We start from the raw sequence: 21,299 nt of genomic DNA, 5'->3' as shown, positions 1-21,299 counted from the left end.
CGCAAAACCCAAACAGCAACTTAATACTTTCATGGCTCATTAGTTTACTCACAATGTATTATTTCTGACCTGAGTGAAATGTGATTATTTCTGAAAATTTGTAAAATCAGGAAAAGTAGTAACACCAACTTCCTGTAGTTCCCCAATTCTAAAAGATGATGGTGCATTTCCTTCCCAATCTTTGTTTAATACATTTTTTTTTTTTTGCAATACTCTTTCAGTCAACAAAGGTTTATTAGCACCTTCTATATACTAGGCACTTTGTTAGGCACTGGAGATTAAAACAGTGAAGAAAAGAGGCACCTGGGTAGCTCAGTCAGTTAAGCGTCCCCGACTTCAGCTCAGGTCATGATCTCAGTTTGTGAGTTCAGGCCCCCACGCTGGGCTCTGTGCTGACAGCCCAGAGCCTGGAGCCTGCTTCTGATTCTGTGTCTCCCTCTCTCTCTGCCCCTCCCCTGCTCATGCTCTGGCTCTCTCTCTCTCTCTCAAAAATAAAATAAAAACATTAAAAAAAATTAAAACAGTGAAGAAAAAAATCAAGAAAGTCCCTGCCCTCATAGTGGTTACATTCAAGAGTAGGGGCAACAATAAACAAATGAAGATATCATCGAATGTTATATAATTATAAATGCTGTAAAGAAAAAGAAAACATGATGGGGGGTGGGGGGCACCTGGGTGGCTCAGTCGTTTAAGTGCCCAAGTCTTGATCTCAGCTCAAGTCTTGATCTCAAGGTCTTGAGACAAGCCCCTCATTGGGATCCTCTGGGCATGGAGCCTACTTAAAAAAAAATTTTTTTTTTTTTAAAAGGAAGCATGAGGGGCGCCTGGGTGACTCAGTCGGTTGAGTGTCCGACTTCAGCTCAGGTCATGATCTCACAGCTTGTGAGTTCGAGCCCCGCGTCGGGCTCTGTGCTGACAGCTCAGAGCCTGGAGCCTGCTTCAGATTCTGTGTCTCCCTCTCTCCCTGCCCCTAACCCACTCACATTCTGTCTTTGTCTCTCTCAAAACTAAGTACCCATTAAAAAAAAGAAAAAGAAAAAGAAAAAGAAAGCATGATGAGGGGGCAGAGTGATTGCAGTGCTGTTTTAGATAGGGTGCTCATGGAAGGTTCCTCTGAGGTGGTGGGAAAGCGGTATTTGAGCTTCTCAAATGATCAGAGGGAGGGAGCCGTGCCAATGTCTGGAGGAAGAGTCTTGTAGGGCGAAAAGTGTCCTAGGCTGATGGAAACGCAAGTGCAAATAGTCTGAGGCAGGGAGCAGCCTACTGTGTTCGAGGCATAAGAAGGAAGCTGGTGTGGCTGGAAAGGTACGTCGGGGAGGAAAATTGGAAGGAAAAAAGATTAGAGAGCGAAGCCAGGGATCAAATCACAAAGGGGCCAAGTCACGTACAGATAACCCTGTACCCCGATTAAACCCATTTAACATAGCAGAGCTGTAGCTTGAAGGATGGGCAGGATCCAACAAGGAAGCCCAAGAACCTCCCAGAAAGAGTCCTTCAACCTGCACTCGTATCCACTGGATAGCGTTTCAGAGCGGAAGTGGAGAGGAGGGGAGAGTGCAGGTACTGACATACGTAGAAAGTAATAAGCAAAGGGGCGCCTGGGTGGCTCAGTCCATTAAGCGTCTATCCATCTCGGCTCAGGTCGTGATCTCACAGTTCATGAGTTCGAGCCCCGCGTTGGGCTCTGCGCGGACAGTGTGGAGTCTGCTTGGGATTCTCCCTCTCTCGCTCTGCCCCTCCCCACCTCTCTCTCTCTCTCTCTCTCAAAATAAACTTAAAAAAAAAAGTAGTAAGCAGAAAGATCAAAACAGAAGAGAGGGAGATGGGGTAGGCTCTACAATTTCTACCTGGTTGCGGGTAGGAATTTTAGTTACCACTGAGGAGCAGCGTATTGGACGATCTCACAATTGAGCACGCATCACACAGATTGCTGAGGGCCGCACCCGGAGTTTCAGGTTCAGTAGGTCTGGGGGTGAGACTGGAGAGTTTGCACCTTCCTAAGTGATGCTGACCACGCTGGTCTGAGGACCTCCCTTCAAAAATGAATGCTATGGGGGCACCTGGGCGGCCCCGTCTGTTAAGCGTCCAACTCTTTGATTTCAGCTCAAGACGGGATCCCAGGGTTCATGCGATCCAGCCCCGTGTCCTGCTTGGCATTGTCTTTCCCTCCCTCTCTGCCCCTCCTCTACTCATACGCTGTCTCTCAAAATAAATAACTAAATAAACAAACATTAAAAAATCACTGCCATGATTGTTGCCAAATGAGGCAAACGTGGAAAGTTCAGCCTGTCTCTTGGTTCATGTACTGACAAATACCCAGAGTGTTTATCTCTTGGCATGGACCAAACCGGTTGTTTATGCTCCTGTACTTCTAACGTTATTCAAGGCAGAGAGGGAGAGATGTGTGAATTATATGGCTGCTGTTCAATACAGAAAAGAGACCATTTTGGAGCTGGGAAGGTATTCGTTCGTTGACTTATGCCGTTTCTTTTCACCCGATATTATCCATCAGCAAGCAAGACCCTGAAAACAGTACATCTATCCCACATTCTCTGTTGATGAGAGTATGGGAAAACAAGCCTTTTCATCTTCTGTACAGCGATTTATTAATATGTGTAACATTCTAAATCAGTACTCTTTAACCCAGCAATTCTACTTCTAGAAAATGGTCGTATGGAACAAATTGGAGATCTGCTGCAAAGATCCAGCTCCATGGATGGTCATCACAAGTTTCATTTACAAAAACTCAAACTAGATGCAGCCCGAATGTCTAGCAATGGGAAACTGGATACCTACCGCGGAAAGAAAGCTTTGCTACGGCAGAAGTCTTTGTGTCAACAAAATACATATGGAGGTAGAGATCACAGTTGTTATGCATGTGGGTTTTTATGGTATTTTGTGTTTTCTAAAATTTCTTCAATGAACGTGTATTGTTTTTGTGATGTGAAGAAACATTCTCTCCCAAATCACTTGCTGCAAATTACAGTATGAAGCTTCATGCACATCGTCATTCTCCATATTCAAGGTTAGACCCTCGGAGCAAAGCTACCACAAAATGTAGAGACCTTGGGTCAAACTGATCATGGCTTTGCTTTTCAACTCAATGTTTCAACCATTTGTTAATTTGGTTCAGAAAACATGGTATAAATGAGTCCGACGAGAATACAACTATTCTTATATTTCCATATTGCATTTCATTTTCTTTGCACAAATAAATGTGAGGGCAAGATTTATTAAATGAGGCTGAAAGTCTTATAGAAGTAGGAAATAATAATAAACCAGTATTTTTAACAACGGGCTTAGCTGGACACAGTTGACATCCAAATTACACTTCGATAGTCTGTGTGTATCATTATTCAGGATCATTGGTACTTTGGACTCCAAATATCAATGGAAAGACAAAAAGCCACATTTGTATTTAAACTTTATTACCTTAATACATTCACAGAAAATTACAGTAGAACAATTTGAAATTCTTATAAGTTCATATCAAAAGCAAAAGCATAATTTCCCAGAAAAAGTGAAAAGGCTTGGATACCAATTTATCTTTTTCATGAAGAGTACAGTTCAATCTTACTAACTTTTGAGGCAGAGAATATTTTATCATCAAAGATGCTCATCAATAATCTTGCTCTACTGTTGAAATACAATCTATTTAGGATTCCCAGGTGGGTTCTTGAGCTCAAAGAACAACTTAAAATCAAAGCAACAAAAAATAAAAAAGAAAAGAAAAGAAATATATTCTCTACCATTGAAGACAAGTCATTCTGAAAACCTAGCTGTCTTCCTAACATGTCTCATTCTAAATCATCTTTCCTACTTGTTACTCATTTCTCCGTTCTTTTATGCACACAAAGTAAACATTTTTTTCTCTTATGTAAACATTGTTGACAGGTTATTTGCATCAAAGCGTACTTAAGAAAAGATACATTAACAAGAGAAGCAAAAAGGTAAATACTGAAAGCATATGTCTATCGTCTAGCATAAACTCACTACAATATCCTTGTTAACAGCGAACCTTTAAGAGGAAAGGGCTTTTTGGTCTTCAGAATTGACAACTGATTCTGGCGTTTTCTTCGTTGTCAGCTTAGAGAATCTTTCATTTAGTGAAAGCTTAGTCTGTGAAGGAAAGAAAAGCTATGGCTTTAGTGGTTTAGCAATATTTAAAAATACTCACGAAACTTGATTGTTAAAGTAGACAGGGGGTGGTTAGAGGAGACTGCGAGCGACCAGAGACAAGATTGTGAGTTTGAAGAAACTACACAGCACTCTGCTCTGCGACCCTAAAAGCATGAGAGACTTTGCCTGCTCTGAGGTAGACCACCAAGGCCACCTCTTGGGTTCTTACAGGCTAAATAGTGTCATCAAACGGCTTTAATTGAAGAGGTAGTGAAGAAAGCAATTACCCATAGACTAAGTGGGTAAGCTTCCACAGGATGAGGGTCAGGCTTGCTTCCATGCAGTGGAGACTGAATGCCTTAACTGTGCCCAGGAATTTGGTAATCTGCCTTGTGAAGACACCCCGGGGGCTAAGTGACTTCCAAGTGGTATTATTAGTCTATAACCAGCTGGAATACCTCGAAGATCTCCCAAGACTTAACTTCCAGTTTCTTCCTCGTATAGACGGTCACCGAGCCCACGTTTCTTTCTCCATTTTCAAGCAATACCCTTTTACCACCACCCCGAAACCTAAATCAGAAGCCAGACTGATACTGCTCTGAGGCATAGGCAGTCTATCCATTACTATATATTGCCCATTTTCCAATTCTGAGTCATATATGCTTTTATGCAGAACACAATTAATCAGAATATGAGTGGAACAAGGTCCTCTGGTTAATTTCACATTAGCATTTTTGTTTTTGTTTTTGCTGTAGTATATAGTTTGGTAAACACATTATATCCTTGGAAAGGTGCCTCAACCATGTTGAGCCTTAAGGCCACTACAGATGTGAACACACAGTAGACTGAACTAAATCCGTATCTGACTCGAAGTTCACTTTGAGAATGAATAATTGAGGTCAGCTTGTTTTCTTGACCTTTGTGTCCTTAGCAAAAAAATACAGGGAAGAAATTTCTTGTGTATCAAAGGGCTCCGGACAGGCTTTGTTTAACTACTTTTTTTCCCTATACATAACAGATAATCCTTATATATATTTAAACTACACATGGATTCTTTAACATCTCATGGGCGAAGCTTATGGTGCAATTCTATTACATTTACCTGATGACCAGTTGCTTGAAAGTTGAATTTCAGGCTTATTTCTTTGGGCTCCTGCAGAGAACTATTGGTTGAAGTATTTTTATTTCTTAGGAGTAAAGCTTTAGCACCACATCTCGTGTATCTGTCAATTAAGTATAATATTTAATAAAAATGTATTTGACAGGCACAATTAGATGAGCAACTTTGGGCCATTCAACTTAACCTCTCTAGGTCTCATTTCCACCAGCTACATAATGAAGACGTTTTACTCAAGAATCTTCAAAGTTCCTTTTAGCATTAAGGTTCCAAGTATTGAATTGAGGAATCTTTGCATAGCATCCAAGAAGATCCCTTGTATGCATTAATCTAGCCTTTTTTTATATTGTTTCTTCAAAACCACAAGACGAGTTTTTCTACTCCTCAAATGCCAAAGCAGCTTTGCTATTATTATTTCAGTATGGTCATACCTAGAAGCATTTGGGAACAAAAGTAGCCACAGCCTCTATATATAAAGAAAATGGATTAGTAGGTGCCTTGGGCTGGAGTGGGGAGGGAGGTAAGGGAGTTAAGAGGGAGTGACTACTAATGGGTACAAGGAGTTTCTTTAGGGGCTAATGAAAATGTTCTATAATTAGATTATTGTGATGGTGACATACTCTGTTAATATACCACAAGCCACTGAGTTGTATACTTTAAGTGGGTGAGCTTTATGGTATGAAAATTATACCTCAATAAAGTTGTTATTTAAAAAGTAGCTGGGGGTGCCTGGGTGGCTCAGTCGGTTAAGCATCCAGCTCCCGGTTTTGGCTCAGGTCATGATCTCACGGTTCAGTTCGTGAGTTCCGGTCCCGCATCAGGCTCTCTGCTGACAGCACTGAGCCTGCCTGGGATTCTCTCTCTCTCTCCCCCACTCTGCCCCTCTCCTGCCTGTGTGTGCTCTCTCTGTCTCTCAAAATTAAAATAAACTTTAAAAAACAATTTTTTTTTAAGTAGCTGGAAAATGTGGATACACAGAAATTAACAGAAGCAGCAGCCTGGCTATCTCAAGAGTAGCCACCCTCTGTAAGAGGCAGAGAATAACTAAAGCCTAACTGCTAGGGGGTTATCTTGATATTATCAGTTAAGTTGGGGTAGTCAGTGGTTTTAAAATAAGTCAGGTGATTTTCTTCACTGTTGCTCTTTTTTCCTGGTTATAAATATTGTTCCTGCTGGGACCCAACGGGACCAAAAACAGTGTTTGACTTGGAAAAAAGAGAGAGTGCGGGGCGCCTGGGTGGCTCAGTCGGTTAAGCGTCCTACTTCGGCTCAGGTCACGATCTCGCGGTCCATGAGTTCGAGCCCCGCGTCGGGCTCTGTGCTGACAGCTCGGAGCCTGGAGCCTGTTTCAGATTCTGTGTCTCCCTCTCTCTCTGGCCCTCCCCCGTTCATGCTCTGTCTCTCTCTGTCTCAAAAATAAATAAACGTTAAAAAATAATTTAAAAAAAGATAAAAGAGAGAGTGCTCTGAGTAATTAAATAGATATTGGTTTCCTAATTAACTTTTAGTCACATGTTCTCTTTCCTTTTCCGTAACATTCCACAGAACGTGTAAATGTTTTTTTTATTTACTGAACACAATATATCCCATTGCTAATTTTAAAAGCACGTAAGTGTAACATTCTAAATGCGGCAGGCAGAATTCCAAAAATAATCCCCAAAGAATTGCACCAGAACTGCGACTGTGATGAGATAGCACATCCATGAATATATTACTTTATCTGGCAAAAGAGACCTTGTAGATGTAATTCAAGTTCCAAGTCAATGGACTTTATTTTTTTACTTTATTCATTTATTTTTTAGTTAACTCAATGGACTTTTAAAATAAGGAGATTATCCTGGTTTATCTGGGTTGGCCTAATCTAATCACACGATAAAAGCAAAAGACGGGGCAAAGAGTAAGAAGGAGGGGCACTTGGCTGGCTCACTGGGTAGAGCATGTGACTCTGGATCTTGGGGTTGTGAGTTCAAGCCCCACGTTGGGTATAGAAATCACTTAAAAATAAAAATCTTGAAAGAAACAAAGAAAGAAAGAAAGAAAGAAAAGGACATGACATGCTGTTGCTGGTTGGTAGATGGAGGGGCCGCATGCAAGGGAATTCAGGCTCCCTCTAGAAGCAGAGTGACCCCTGACTGACAGCCAGGAAGGAAACAGAAAACCTCATTCCCACAACCTCAAGGAACAACTAGAAGGAGGTTGGAAGCAGATTCTTCCCCAGAGCCTCCAGACAGGAGTACATCCCAGGGCCAGCAACTTGATTTCAGCCCCATAAGGCCCTAGGTGGAAAACCAGCCCAGCACCCCTGGACGTCCGAGCTACAGAATTCTGAGATCATAAATGAGTGTGGTTTTCAACGGTTTGTGGTCATTTGGTTAAGCAACAACAGAAAACTAATAAGCTAGGCTTTTAAAGAATTTAACCTCGTCTTTACTTGCACTTGTGGAGAGACAATATACCAGAGTAGAAGGCCCACGGCTTTGTAGCCACGCAAACCAAATTTGAATAAATTATTCAAAATCTGAATTACGTTATTAGTCGTATTGCTTCAAGGAAGTTAATATACTCTCTGGAGCTTATTTTATTCATCTGTAACATGGACATGTTCGTACCTACCTCACAGGATTGCTGGGGATTAAATTATATCACAAACGTAAAAGTGCTTACTTAGCACAGGGCCTAGCACATAATCGGCACTCGGTAAATGCTATCTATTATCATGAATCTGCTCCTACGTCCGCAGCTCTTTGAGCCCTTCCGCAGATGCTCCTGGTTAGGCCCATTTTAAAGGTGTATAACAGGACTCCTTCTTTCATGGCTGTAGTTCTGAAGGGTTACACAAACGCTCCTGACAATTTCACCTGGCAAAGCCCTGCATGCTTGAAACCAAGATCATCTGGAACACTGAAATTTACTTAGCATGTCTGGTATATATTATAAAGGGCAGGGGGTTTTAATTTTCAGATTAAATAATGAAAATTCTTCATGGTACCGAATTCTTCAGTCTTCAGGTGACAATTCTTGCACGCGTTAAGTAGAAAGGATATGACACCAAGACATGTATATTCGCCATAGGAAAACGAAGCCAGGACATCTCAGACATAACCGTAAAATCAAGCCTGGCCGTTTTAATCACGAATTTTCTGGTTCGATATTGGGATTATCAAACAGATTGGTATGGATTGTTCAGGATCATTCTAGAAGCCTCTCCCTGTAAGCTACCTGTATTTATCTTTGTTTCATTTTTTCCCCTAAGAAGAGTTAAATTTATTGTACCGATGTCTATCTGCAATTACCTTTCACGTCTTCGATCGCTTTCGCGGGATCTGCGGCCATTTTCTGGTGATATCTAAATGGGGAAAGTGGAGACAAATCATGCAAAAGCCGTCCTTCCTCAGCACCAGATGCTTATTTTCTTTATTTTAAATTGACTGACATTTTCAGTGACAATATTCTTGTTGCTTGATCCTCCATCTAACATTCAATTTCAGATTTTTCTCCCCTATTCACAGATGCAAGAAGGTCAAAGCCAGTGGATCCTTAGAGATCAAGCAGTCCAACCCCCTCACATAACAAATTAGGAAATGGGGATTTGGAAAAGTCAAATGCCACAGTACTGGTCTGGATCTAGGGGAAAGATAATAATTGTAGATAAAATCCACAAAGCGTGTCCTTATAACCTTTACAGAATAAGCCTGTAATATTGACTGTATTTAAGATAGGGGGGGGCCTGGCTGGCTCAGTCAATAGAACGTGCAAGTCTTGATCTTGGGGTTGTGAGTTCAAGCCCCATGTTGGGTGTAGAGATTACTTAAAAAAAAATTTTTTTGAAAGATAGCTAAAACCAGACAAAGACCCCACTAAAAAGGAGACTTACAGGCCCATATCCCTGATGAAGCTGGATGCAAAAATTCTCAGCAATATGCTAGCAAATCGAATTCAACAGTACATTAAAAGAATGATTCACTATGGTCAAGTGGGATTTATTCCTGGGCTGCAGGGCTGGTCCAATATTTGCAAATCAATCAACCCAATATACCACATTAATAAAAGAAAAGATAACCATATGATCCTTTCAATAGGTGTGGAAGGAAGCATTTGACAAAATAAGGCATCCTTTCTTGATAAAAACTCTCAAGAAAGTAGGGATAGAAGGAACATGCCTCAACATCACCAAAGTCATATATGAAAGGCCCACAACTAATATCATCCCCAATGGGGAAAAACAGAACTTTCCCTGTAAGATCAGGAACATGACAGGAATGTCCACTCTCACCACAGTTATTCAACATAGTGTTGGAAGTCCTAGCCTCAGCAATCAGACAACAAAAAGAAATAAAAGACATCCAAATCGGGAAGAAAGAAATTGAACTTTCACTCTTCACAGATGACATGATACTCTCACATGGAAAACCCGAAAGACTCCACCAAAAAACTGGTAGAACTGATACATGAATTCAGCAGTCACAGGATATAAAATCAATGTACAGAGATTAGCTGCATTCCTATACACCGATAATGAAGCAGCAGAAAGAGACATCAAGGAATTGATTCCATTTACAATTTGCACCCAAAACCAAAAGATACTTAGGAGTAAACCTAACCAAAGAGGTAAAATATCTGTACACTGAAAACTATAGAAAGCTTATGAGAAAGAAACTGAAGGAGACACAAAGAAATGGAAAAACATCCCATGCTCATGGATTGGAAGAATAAATATTGTTGAAGTGTCGATACCACCCAAAGCAATCTACACATTCAATGCAATCCCAATCAAAATACCAACAGCATTCTTCACAGAGCTAGAACAGTCCTAAAATTTGCATGGAACCAGAAAAGACCCCGAATAGCCAAAGCAATCCCAAAAAAGAAAACCAAAGCTGGAGGCATCACAATTCCGGACTTCAAGCTGGATTACAAAGTTGTAATCATCAAGACAGCATGGAACTGGCACAAAGACAGACACATAGATCAATGGAGTAGAAGAGAGAACCCAGAAATGGACCCACAAATATATGGCCAACTAATCTTCCACAAAGCAGGAAAGAGTGTCCAACAGAAAAAACCCCGTCTCTTCAGCAAATGGTGCTGGGAACACTGGATAGTGAGATGCAGAAGAATGAACAGGTACCACTTCCTTAAACCATACACAAAAATAAACTCAATACGGATGTAAGACCTAAAACCTACAGGAGAAAACAGGCAGCAACCTCTCTGACCTTGGCCACAGCAACTTCTTACTTGACATGTCTCTGGAGGCAAGGGAAATGAAAACAAAAATAAGCTACTGGGACCGCATCAAGATAAAAACTTCTGCACAGTGAAGGAAACAATCAACAAAACTAAAAGGCAACCAATGGAATGGGAGAAGATATTTGCAAATGACATATCAGATAAAGGGTTTGTATCCAAAATCTATAAAGAACTTACCAAACTCAACACCCAAAAAACAAATAATCCAGTGAAGAAATGGGCAAAAGACACAAACAGACACTTCTCCAAAGAAGACATCCATATGGCTAACAGACAGGAAAAGATGCTCAACATCACTCATCATCAGGGAAATACAAGTCAAAACCACAATGAGATACCACCTCACACCTGTCAGAATGGCGAACTAACGACTCAGGAAACAACAGATGTTGGCAAGGATGCAGAGAAAGAGGAACTCTTTTGCCCTGCTGGTGGGAATGCAAAGTGGTGCAGCCACTCTGAAAAACAATATGGGGGCTCCTTAAAAAATTAAAAATAGAACATCCCTAGGACCCAGCAATTGCACTACTAGGTATCTATCCAAAGGATATAAAAATGCCGATTTGAAGAGGCATATATATCCTGTATACAGCAGCACTATCAACAATATCCAAATTGTGGAAAGAGCCCAAATGTCCATCGACTGATGAATGGCTAAAGAAAAAAAAAATATATATATATATACACACACACATATATATGTACGTATATATACATACATACATACATACATACATACAATGGAATACTACTTGGCGATGAAAAAGAATGAAATCTTGCCATCTGCAACAAAGTGGAATTAACAGGAGTGTTCCAAGTGAAATAAGTCAGTCAAAGAAAGACAAATATCATATGATTTCACTCTTACGTGGAATTTGAGAAACACAACAATTGAACATAGAGGAAGGGAAGGAAAAATAAGATAAAACACAGACGGAGGCAAACCATAAAAGGCTCTTAAATACAGAGAACTGAGGGTTGCTGGAGGGAAGGTGGGTGGGGGGATGGGCTAAATGGGTGGTGGGCATTTAAGCAGGGCACTTGCTGGGATGAGCACTCGATGTTATATGTAAGTGATGAATCGCTAAATTCTACTTCTGAAACAAACAAACAAAAGAACAAAAAAAAGCTGAGATGGAGAATTGTATCATCCCAATAATTTTAGAAAGTCTTACCTGTATCCCAGACATTTCATGTGTAAGTTAGGATTTTTTCCAATAGTTACCTTAAATCCCTTATCCGTGTAATTACTTTGTAAGTGACAACAAAGTTTACACCTACATGCGGTCAATGAAACAAACTAAAGCATAATGAAAACATTCCGTTCAAACATGAATTGGTCCAGATCACTCCACAACTGAACTGGTTTCAGTGCAGCCGCTTATATGTAACCGGTGTTTGGTGATCCAACTGTTTTTATATCAAATTGTAACCACAATTACAGTTCGCAAGCAGATTTGGTGCTAACAGCCTTACAAACAATATAATAGCAGCCAAAAAGCCCATCGAGCCAGTAGACTATAAAAGCACCATGTTTCCGATTCCGTGTCTCCCTCTCTCTCTGCCCCTCCCCCATTCATGCTCTGTCTCTCTCTGTCCCAAAAATAAATAAATAAACGTTGGAAAAAAAAAAAATTTAAAAAAAAAAAAAAAAGCACCGTAACAGGGGCTCCTGCATGGTTCAGTCAGTTAACCATCTGACTTTGGCTCGGGTCGTGATCTCATGGTTCGTGAGTTCGAGCCACACGTCAGGATCTCTGCTGTCAGTGCAGAGCCCGCTTCAGATCCTCTGTCCCCCTCTCTCCCTGCCCCTCCTTTGCTTGCTCTCTCTTTCTCTCTCAAAAATAAATAAAAACTTCTTTTTTTTAAAAAAGCACCATCACACATGTAGTTATTCTTCAAAGTTAATGGGTACAGATCAAATATCCTCTTATCGGAAAGTTCGTGTTTAGGTTGGAAGCACCTATTAGTGTTTACACATAAATACGCCATGGAAGACAGCCCTGAATTCGATACGGATGCGTGTCTAATGGCAATGACTCCAGGAGTTAAACAGAGTCTCGCATAGGCTCACCCATGTTCTATCAGCAACGCCAGTTAATGGGGTCTTTGCCAAGAACTAAAGAAGGATAAGGATGCCTCCAGAATGAAGCTATGGTTTATATGCAAACCAGTCGCAATCACAGCAGATTAGTCCGGAGCTTAAGTAGGTATAGAGAAGCCAAAGTAGAAGACAGAAGAATAGGAGGCAATGGGGGGAAAGGAACAGGAATTAGAACTTGAAACTATTGTAAGAAAGGGATTTGAGCTAAGTGTGATTATTTCTGAAAATAAATTGGTCAATGCCAGCTCCTTCCATAAGGTCTTTCCATACATACTTCTACACTGCCCTCGATATAAAATCCATACTCCAGCGTGGCACGCAGGCCCTCGGTGATCTGGCTCCTGACACCCTACCTCTTCACGCTCACCTCTCGACAGCTCTGCCCACACACTTTCCACTTCAGCTCAGTGATTTTTCAAACTAATTTTTTAAAGTGGTAGAAAACCGGGGCGCCTGGGTGGCTCTGTCACTTAAGCGGCCGACCTGGTCTCAGGTCATGATCTCGCGGTCCGTGGGTTCGAGCCCCGCGTCGGGCTCTGTGCTGACAGCTCGGAGCCTGGAGCCCGTTCCGGATTCTGCGTCTCCCTCTCTCTCTGACCCTCCCCCGCTCATGCTCTGTCTCTCTCAAAAATCAATAGAGATTAAAAAAAAATCTTTAAAAACAAAAAAGAATAAAGTGGTAGAAAACCTAGTTCTAACAAAATCTTAATTTGGTATCCCAATATGCAAAAGCCTGAAAAGCAAAAGTGCCTTCGTTGGCCCCTAAGGCACCTCTTCAAAACCCCTAGACCTCTGCAGTACAAAGTCGGAAAACTACTGCAGTCTGGTCAAACCAAGCTAATTGCAGTTTACCAAACACGCCGTGCTTTCTTTCACTTCTGTACCATTAATTTTTTTTCTAGGGGATTGGGGAGAGAGGCAGAGGGAGAATCCCAACTAGGTTCCATGCTCAGCGGAGAGCCAGATGTGGGGCTCAATCCCACAACCTGAGCCCCACACTGGGATCACGACCTGAGCCGAAATCAAGAGTCAGACACTCAACCGACTGAGCCACCCAGGCGCCCCACTTCTGTAACTTTAATCATGTTGTTTCCTCTGATCGGAATGCCTTTCCCATCATTTCTGCTTTGCTTACTTCCACTCAGCCTTTAGGATTCAACTCAAACACTCTCTCCCCTCCTATAATTTCCTTAGCTGGTTTGTACCTTGCACCCGCCTCTAAGTATTTTTGCTATGCTTCTCTCTCTCTGTCTCTGTATGTGTCTGTCTGTCTCTCTCCCTCCCTCACTCTTTCCTTCTGTCTCTTCCCTCCTTCCTTCTCTCTTTTCTCCCTTTCTTTCCTTCGTTTTCTTTCTTTCTCAAGTACATAGCACATTTCTGAAATGTAATGAGAGCTCAAAAGTGTCAAATAAAGAAATTAAATACCACAAAGAGAAAGAAAGGACCAAGAAAAGGACATTGAATTTGACAACAAAGAAGCACTAAAAATCTTTTTGACAGCAAAATTCGTTAGAAAGGTAGGAACTGAAGTCAGATTCAAGAAATGAATGGGCAAACAAAAACACTTACGAGGTTGTAGCTGTATCCATGTGGAAGCCTATTAGAGATTTTGTTCCTGTTTTTAAAATATTCATATTTGCCCCTATATTCTCAAGGGGAATTTTTACTTCACACTGAAAATCTCTTGACTATCTATTACATAAAATGAATTAGAATGCAAGGACTTTTTTTTTTTTGTAATGTTTGTTTATTTTTGAGACAGAGAGAGACAGAGCATGAACGGGGGAGGGGCAGAGAGAGAGAGGGAGACACAGAATCGGAAGCGGGCTCCAGGCTCCGAGCTGTCAGCCCAGAGCCCGACGCGGGGCTCGAACTCACGGACCGTGAGATCGTGACCTGAGTTGAAGTCGGACGCTTAACCGACTGAGCCACCCAGGCGCCCCTGCAAGGACTTTATTTATTTTGAGAGAGAGAGAGAGCAGGGGAGGGGCAGAGGAAAAGGGAGAGAGAGAATCTCAAGCAGGCTCCGTGCCCAGCACAGAGCCTGATGGAGGGCTCGATCTCATGACTGTGAGGTCATGATCTGAGCCGAAATCAAGAGTCAGACTCTTAACCAACTGAGCCACTCAGTTGCCCCAGAATGTAAGAACTTTTAAAAAGCCATGGATTTTTAAAGTAATCATGTCTATATGGCCATCATGAACATTTGGTAATTATCATGTATAATTCGACATAATCATCATCAGAGCAATAATAAAATAATAAGAACTCCAGTTATAGAATGCTTACCATAAGTCTCTATCCTAAAATGTTTACACGTATTTCAATTAATCATCACAACAACCTATGAGGTCAATATTATCGCCATTTTATAGCTGAGGAAACAGGCTCAAAGGGACTGGCCCAGGGTACCTCTGCTACCATGCTTCATCGAATCTAAGATACCAATGATTATAAAATGCACTGTTATTTTACATATCGCTGAAAGAGCTTTTATTTTATTTATTTATTTATTTATTTATTTGAGAGAAAGAGACGGAGAGCAGGGCAGACAGAGTGAGAGAGAGAACCTTAAGCTCAGCGCAGAGCGTGACGCATGCCCGACCCCATGACCCTGGGATCATGACCTGAGCTGAAATCAAGAGTCACATGCTCAACTGACTGAGCCACCCGGATGCCCCTGAAAAAGTTTTTAAACTTTCCAACGTAACTATGGTGTACCATAGCAAATGTAAGGCACTTCCTGCTTTCAGAGATATAAACACTGAAAAAAGCGTGGATGTCCTGAAATTGATTAGACTGGTATTAAGTGGTAGAAATACGATTCCATCCAAGTGTGAGTCCAAAGCCCCTGTCATTAGTCACCGCACCATACCACTTAGATCTCTTTGGATATCTTACAGATGTCTTTCATGTTAATCTTATTTATAGGGAAAGAAAACTAATACCGAGAGCAGGGAAAGTGACGTGTACGAGGTCATACACACAGCTCGTAAGGAGATTAGCCAGGAAGGGAAGTCATGTCTCTCAGACCCAAACCAGAACGGTTTACACTGTATCACATTGCCATCTAAGCCACCCTGTCTTTTCCTATAGGTGAAGAGGTATCGGGAAAAATACCAGAGTGGCATGTGTAGGAGTAAGCAAGTATTAGGTGTCTCATGTAAGAGCTACACCTACTTAATAGAGCTTTTCATCTAAATACTTAGGTCAAACATGTGAGCTCTGTAATAAAGATAGACGTTTCCAGCAAAATAGGTTTAATTGGCTCAGTCAATATACAGCATTTCTTGCAACTGTTACAGCACTCCAAGAAGTAAGTAATAAATAAAATAAAGACAATGCCCTGGGGATTCAAGGACTGTAAAAGAATGTTTAAGGTAACATATGCTACTGGGGTGTCTGGGTAGCTCAGTTCAGTGGAGCATGTGACTCTTGATCCCAGGGTCATGAATTCAAGTCCCACGTTGGGTGTGGAGCCTATTTAAAAATAAATAAATAAATACTACGCGTAAGTTTTATTTGTAACCCATCTCATTTTTGTCTAATGCCCACTCAGAAGGTAAATTAAGTAATATAAGGTAGAAATGCGGGTAATGGAAGGGAAGGGGGAACCTTTTGCAAGCACCTGTAGTGCAAGGCTGGAAACATGTAGACACGGTTGACATACAAGGTTTCTTCCTACCCTGATGTTGGCAGACGGGTTTTACAACATATTACAGTAATCATCTAGTCAGAGAAAGAAAAATATCGTATGACTTCACTCATATGAGGACTTTAAGACAGAGAACAGATGAACATAAGGGAAGGGAAACAAAAACAATATAAAAACAGGGAGGGGGACAAAACAGAAGAGACTCCTAAATATGGAGAACAAACTGAGGGTTCCTGGAGGGGTGGCAGGAGGGGGGATGGGCCAAATGGCGAAGGGGCACTAAGGAATCTACTCCTGAAATCACTGTTGCACTGTATGCCAACGAATTTGGATAGAAGTTAAAAAAATAAAATTAATAAAGAGTAAAATAACTAACTAAATAAATAAAGTAATCATCAATATAAGCAGATGCCAAAACTAACTACTAGAAGAAAAATGGCTACAAAAACGAAAGCCGGTTCAAATGAAAACGACATAAAAAAATCTACATAGAATCTGTGCTATAAAATCGCAAAGGCTGATACTTACCCTTCGATTCCTGTTCATTTGATCATGTCTTCGATACACCTGTTTCTGGAAGTGTTCACGCCTTCTTTTCATTGTTAAAAACCTGACACAAATCATAAATTGTGACATTGTAAAACAACAACCTTTTATACTGAGTGAAATTATGTAAAATGTATGTCTTCAAGCAATATTGTTTCATTATACATATTTAAACATCTGATTGAAGACTGAATGCTAGATGCGATTAGAATACAGAATAGTGTTTCGCTAAGTGATTTTCGGCTTAGCGGTGCATTTTCATTCACCGCATGCATAGCAAAGATCAGAAGTTAACCAGGCAATTGAATATTTCTGGTTAAATTTTTATTTCAGAGTAACGTCAGCAAGACAGCATTTACAGACTCAGTGTTCTGTTTCCTCAAAATTCATATGCTAAAGACCTAACCCCCAACGCGATGGTACCTGGAGGAGGGGTCTTTTGGGAAGTAATTAGGCTCAGGTGAGGTCATGAGGATGGGGTCCCCATGATGGGATTTTGTGTCCTTATAAGAAGAGGAAGAGCCCAGAGTTTGCTCTCTCTCCACCATGTTAGAACACAGAGACAAGGTGGCTAGACAGGAAGAGAGCTCTCACCAGAACCCGACCATGCTGGCACCCTGATGTCAGACTTCCAGGCTCCAGAACTGTGAGAAATAAATTTCTGTTGTTTAGAGTACCCAATCTGTGGTATTTTGTCATGGCAGCCCAAGCTGAGGAAGACAACAGCAGACTAGGAAGCTATAGGCCCTTTTTTGCCTAAGATACACACTCTATTAAAAATAACATACAGGGGCGCCTGGGTGGCGCAGTCGGTTAAGCATCCGACTTCAGCTCAGGTCATCATCTCAAAATTCATGAGTTCAAGCCCTGCGTCAGGCTCTACGCTGACAGCTCGGAGCCCAGAGCCTGCTTCGGATTCTGTGTCTCCCTCTCTCTCTGTCCCTCCTCCACTCACACTCTGTCTCTCTCCCTCTCAAAAATAAACATTAACAAAAAAATTTTTTTAGTAAAAAAGCAATAAATAAAACCAACATATAGACTAGACTACCTCTGTGAGAACTCCAGAGACCAGCTGAGAAACTACAGCACTCTGCCTATTGTAAAACCAAGAAGGGATTCCAGTGAATGGGGGAGGAATGTTCCCCGCGTTTAGTGCACCTATTTTTGTCCCTCCCCCTATGCAATGAGCATAGAGCAACCGCGAGGAAACCCCTGGACTAGGGCTCCACCCTTGGGATGGAAACTAAAGAGGGGACCATGTATCCAATGTTCTGGTTTCTCTGGGGGCTGCCTGAGGGCTAGATTTTTGTTTCACCAGACTCAGAGCATTAATGAGACCAAGGCCAGAGTTTGGAAGCTACTGAAAACAGAGGCAAACAGCACACCAGAGCTGCAGTTCTGCAGGCAGCTGCCAAGGGGAACAAGAGGTTATAAAAGGTTTGAGAGGTGCTAGAACTCCCCAGACAGTAGATTTCCCCTGCGCGAAGCCAGAACGTAAAGACTGGGAAAAGTGTTTTCAAATGCGCAAATCCCGGCAAAAATTATAAGACACGCAAAGAATCAGAGACTTGGTCCAATCAACCAAAATACAACTACAGAATTCAACCTTAAAGGAATGCAGATCTATGAGCTACCTGACAAAGAATTTAAAATAATGATCATAGGGGCGCCTGGGTGGCTCGGTCGGTTAAGCGTCCGACTTCGGCTCAGGTCATGATCTCACGGTCCGTGAGTTCGAGTCCCGCGTCGGGCTCTGTGCTGACAGCACAGAGCCTGGAGCCTGTTTCAGATTCTGTGTCTCCCTCTCTCTCTGCTCCTCCCCTGTTCATGCTCTGTCTCTCTCTGTCTCAAAAATAAATAAACGTTAAAAAAAATTTTTAAATAATGATCATAAAGATGCTCAACGAGCTAAAAGAGAACACAGATACACAACCAAAGGAAATCAGGAAGATGATGCGTGAACAAAATAGGATTATCAGCAAAGAGATAGAAACTATAAAAAATTCCGGAGCTGAAAAATACAATAGCTGAAACGAAAAATTCATTAGAGGGGTTCGACAGAAGATTGGATTAGGCAGCAAAAAGAATCAGCAAACTTGAAGAGGTCATTTGAAATCATTTCAAGGTCATTTGAAATCACTGAGTTGGAGAAGCCAGAATAAAAATGAACAAAGAAAAATGAAGAGAGCCTGAGGGATTTACGGTATATTATCAAGCAGGCCAATACATGCATTATGGGAATCTCCGAAGGGGACGGAGGAGCAGAGAGGGTATTTGAAGAAGTAGAAGCAACCCAAATGTCCATCAACAGATAAATAAAGTATATACACACAATGGAATATCGTTCAGCCTTCGAAAGGAAGGAAATCCTGTCACAGGCTACAAACATAGATGAACCTTGAGAATATTACGCTAAGCGAAATAAGCCACTCACAAAAACAAAAACAAAAACAAAAAGGAACACTACAGGATTCCACTTACAGGAAGTATCTAGAGTAGTCAAATTCACAGAAACAGAAAGGAAAATGGGAGCTATCAGGGGTTGGGGGGAAAGGAAAATGGGAAGTTATTAACGGGTATAGAGTTTCAGTTTTGTGAGATGAAGAAGTTCTATAGGTCTGTTTCACAGCACTGTGAATACACTTAACATCACTGAAGTGTAAAGTTGAAAATGATTAAGATGGTCATTTTATGTGGGTTTTTACGATTTTTTTTAAATAAAAAACCCAAAATTCATAAACTTGTAAGATGTTTCCAGTTGGTCTAGACCTTTAGGCACGTAGCCCAAATTTCTCCTTGCACTGATTAGGGAACTGAGATCCAGAAATATTAAGTAATTTGCCCAATGCCCTTAGTGACAGAATTGGGACATAAAACCATGTTTTCATATTCTTATGTTGTTTCTACTCACTCCAAGAAGGGCCGTTTCCTTAAAACTCACGGACCAGATTCTCACTGGCATCATCTTCCAAGAAGTAAGAAAAATACTAACAACTGAGTAACAAATGAGGCTAGGGAATAGTGAAGAATCTGGGAACAAAAACCGGGAAATCAAGTAGTTAGTCTGAAAAGACTTCTGTTTTTCAGAGTGATGCACAGTAAATTAGGGATTTTAGACTCAAAGATCTGATTTGTCAATCATCATCAGGTTTGAATCTGTTTCAAGAATGACTTGGCATGGTGGAGTGGTAATGTCAGTTGTCACTCTGTAGTTGGAGTTTAAATGGCAAGCACTCTGAAACTAAAAGGCTCATTTCCTCTGAAGCTGTTATCTGTATTTAGAAAAGTTTTCATCAGGTGGACAGCCCAGCTCATGTAAAGATAGGTGCACTGTGCCATTCGCTTCATGGAAATTACTTAGCGGAGGGTACAAAAGACGGTTTTTGTTCTGCACGCTTCTCTATTTACGTATCACTTCAGCCAAGAAAGAAGACATCTGTCTATGGATATAATTAACCATATCAGAAAAGTACTGAAAGCTGAAATCTGGTATTTTTGGAGTGTCACAAATCCAAATCCACATCCTGCTTACGATAAATTCTGTTTAGAATTTTTGAGAATCATATTGGTTTTTCAGAATTGAGACTCGTTATTGCGAGTCTCCATAAATAAATAATATTCTGAATAGGCTCTCATTCTTTATGCCAGAGATGTGCACAACTACCTTTTATCCAAACCACACTGGGCTTGTACGTTGGTGACGTATGTAAGGCAGAAATGTACTAAACCCTTCTGGTTTGTCTTTATCTTCTGGTCAAGTTGGCCTGAGGGGAAAATTTCACGTGAGGGCATGAAATTACTGAAGTCTTCATTTTATCCTTGGTGCAGAAGCCAACTCCAGGTCTGAAGAGTATTATTACACCTAACTGGTCAACTCATGTATAGTATTAGAATGGAAGATGATGGAGTTGAAGAATTAATCTCCAAGGGATCAATTCTAAGAGTACACTAATTTTCTGTACTTTATACGTTCTTTTAGAATAGTTCTGCATTTGATAACTTTAATGTTAACCAAGCAAATACCCTTATTTGTGCTGAGAATACAAGAAATTGTAATAATAGAAAATAAAGGAGAAACAACGGAACAGAATTGTGCATTCAATTTTAAAATGGACAATGACAGAAATATGTCATCGTAAATGGAATTGCAGCACCTCGGTGGAAGTATTATGCCACTTGACAGACAAAAATTACCGTATAAAATAAAGTAAAACATAAAAATCCTGAAGAAATGCAGAAATATTAATTGCCTGTCGTCAATGTTAAGCATATTTTCATTTTTATAGCAAATTATTTGTGTACTGTTAATGAAAGTAGGATGAGGCCGTTAGCATTAAAATAGTGCCTACATCAGTCATTGTCTATATACACAATACCCTACCCCTACATTTTGGGGGGAAAATGAAGCTGAAACTAGCAATTCTGTGCAGTTGTTAATATGTGCTAAAATATCTGACTAGACATTTATGGGCAATGAAAGCTGAAGGCAATCGCTGAGAAGTCTGAAC

General features: G+C 40.9%; 1 protein-coding gene across 1 annotated transcript in view; it reads right to left on the bottom strand.

Moving 5' to 3' along the window:
* Positions 1–3,436: 3,436 nt before the first annotated feature.
* The window catches only part of LUZP4 (leucine zipper protein 4), a 32,358-nt gene continuing 14,495 nt past the window's right edge, over positions 3,437–21,299 (bottom strand). Inside the window, 4 exon segments of the mRNA XM_049644228.1 lie at positions 3,437–4,119; positions 5,222–5,342; positions 8,530–8,582; positions 16,774–16,855. Of these exon segments, the coding sequence (XP_049500185.1) occupies positions 4,021–4,119; positions 5,222–5,342; positions 8,530–8,582; positions 16,774–16,855 (355 nt within the window). The 3' untranslated portion in view covers positions 3,437–4,020.

The sequence above is a fragment of the Panthera uncia genome, chromosome X (genome assembly GCF_023721935.1).
Source record: "Panthera uncia isolate 11264 chromosome X, Puncia_PCG_1.0, whole genome shotgun sequence".
Lineage (NCBI taxonomy): Eukaryota > Metazoa > Chordata > Mammalia > Carnivora > Felidae > Panthera > Panthera uncia.
Note: the sequence above shows the minus strand (reverse complement) of the source record. Positions and strands in the feature narration are given on the sequence as shown.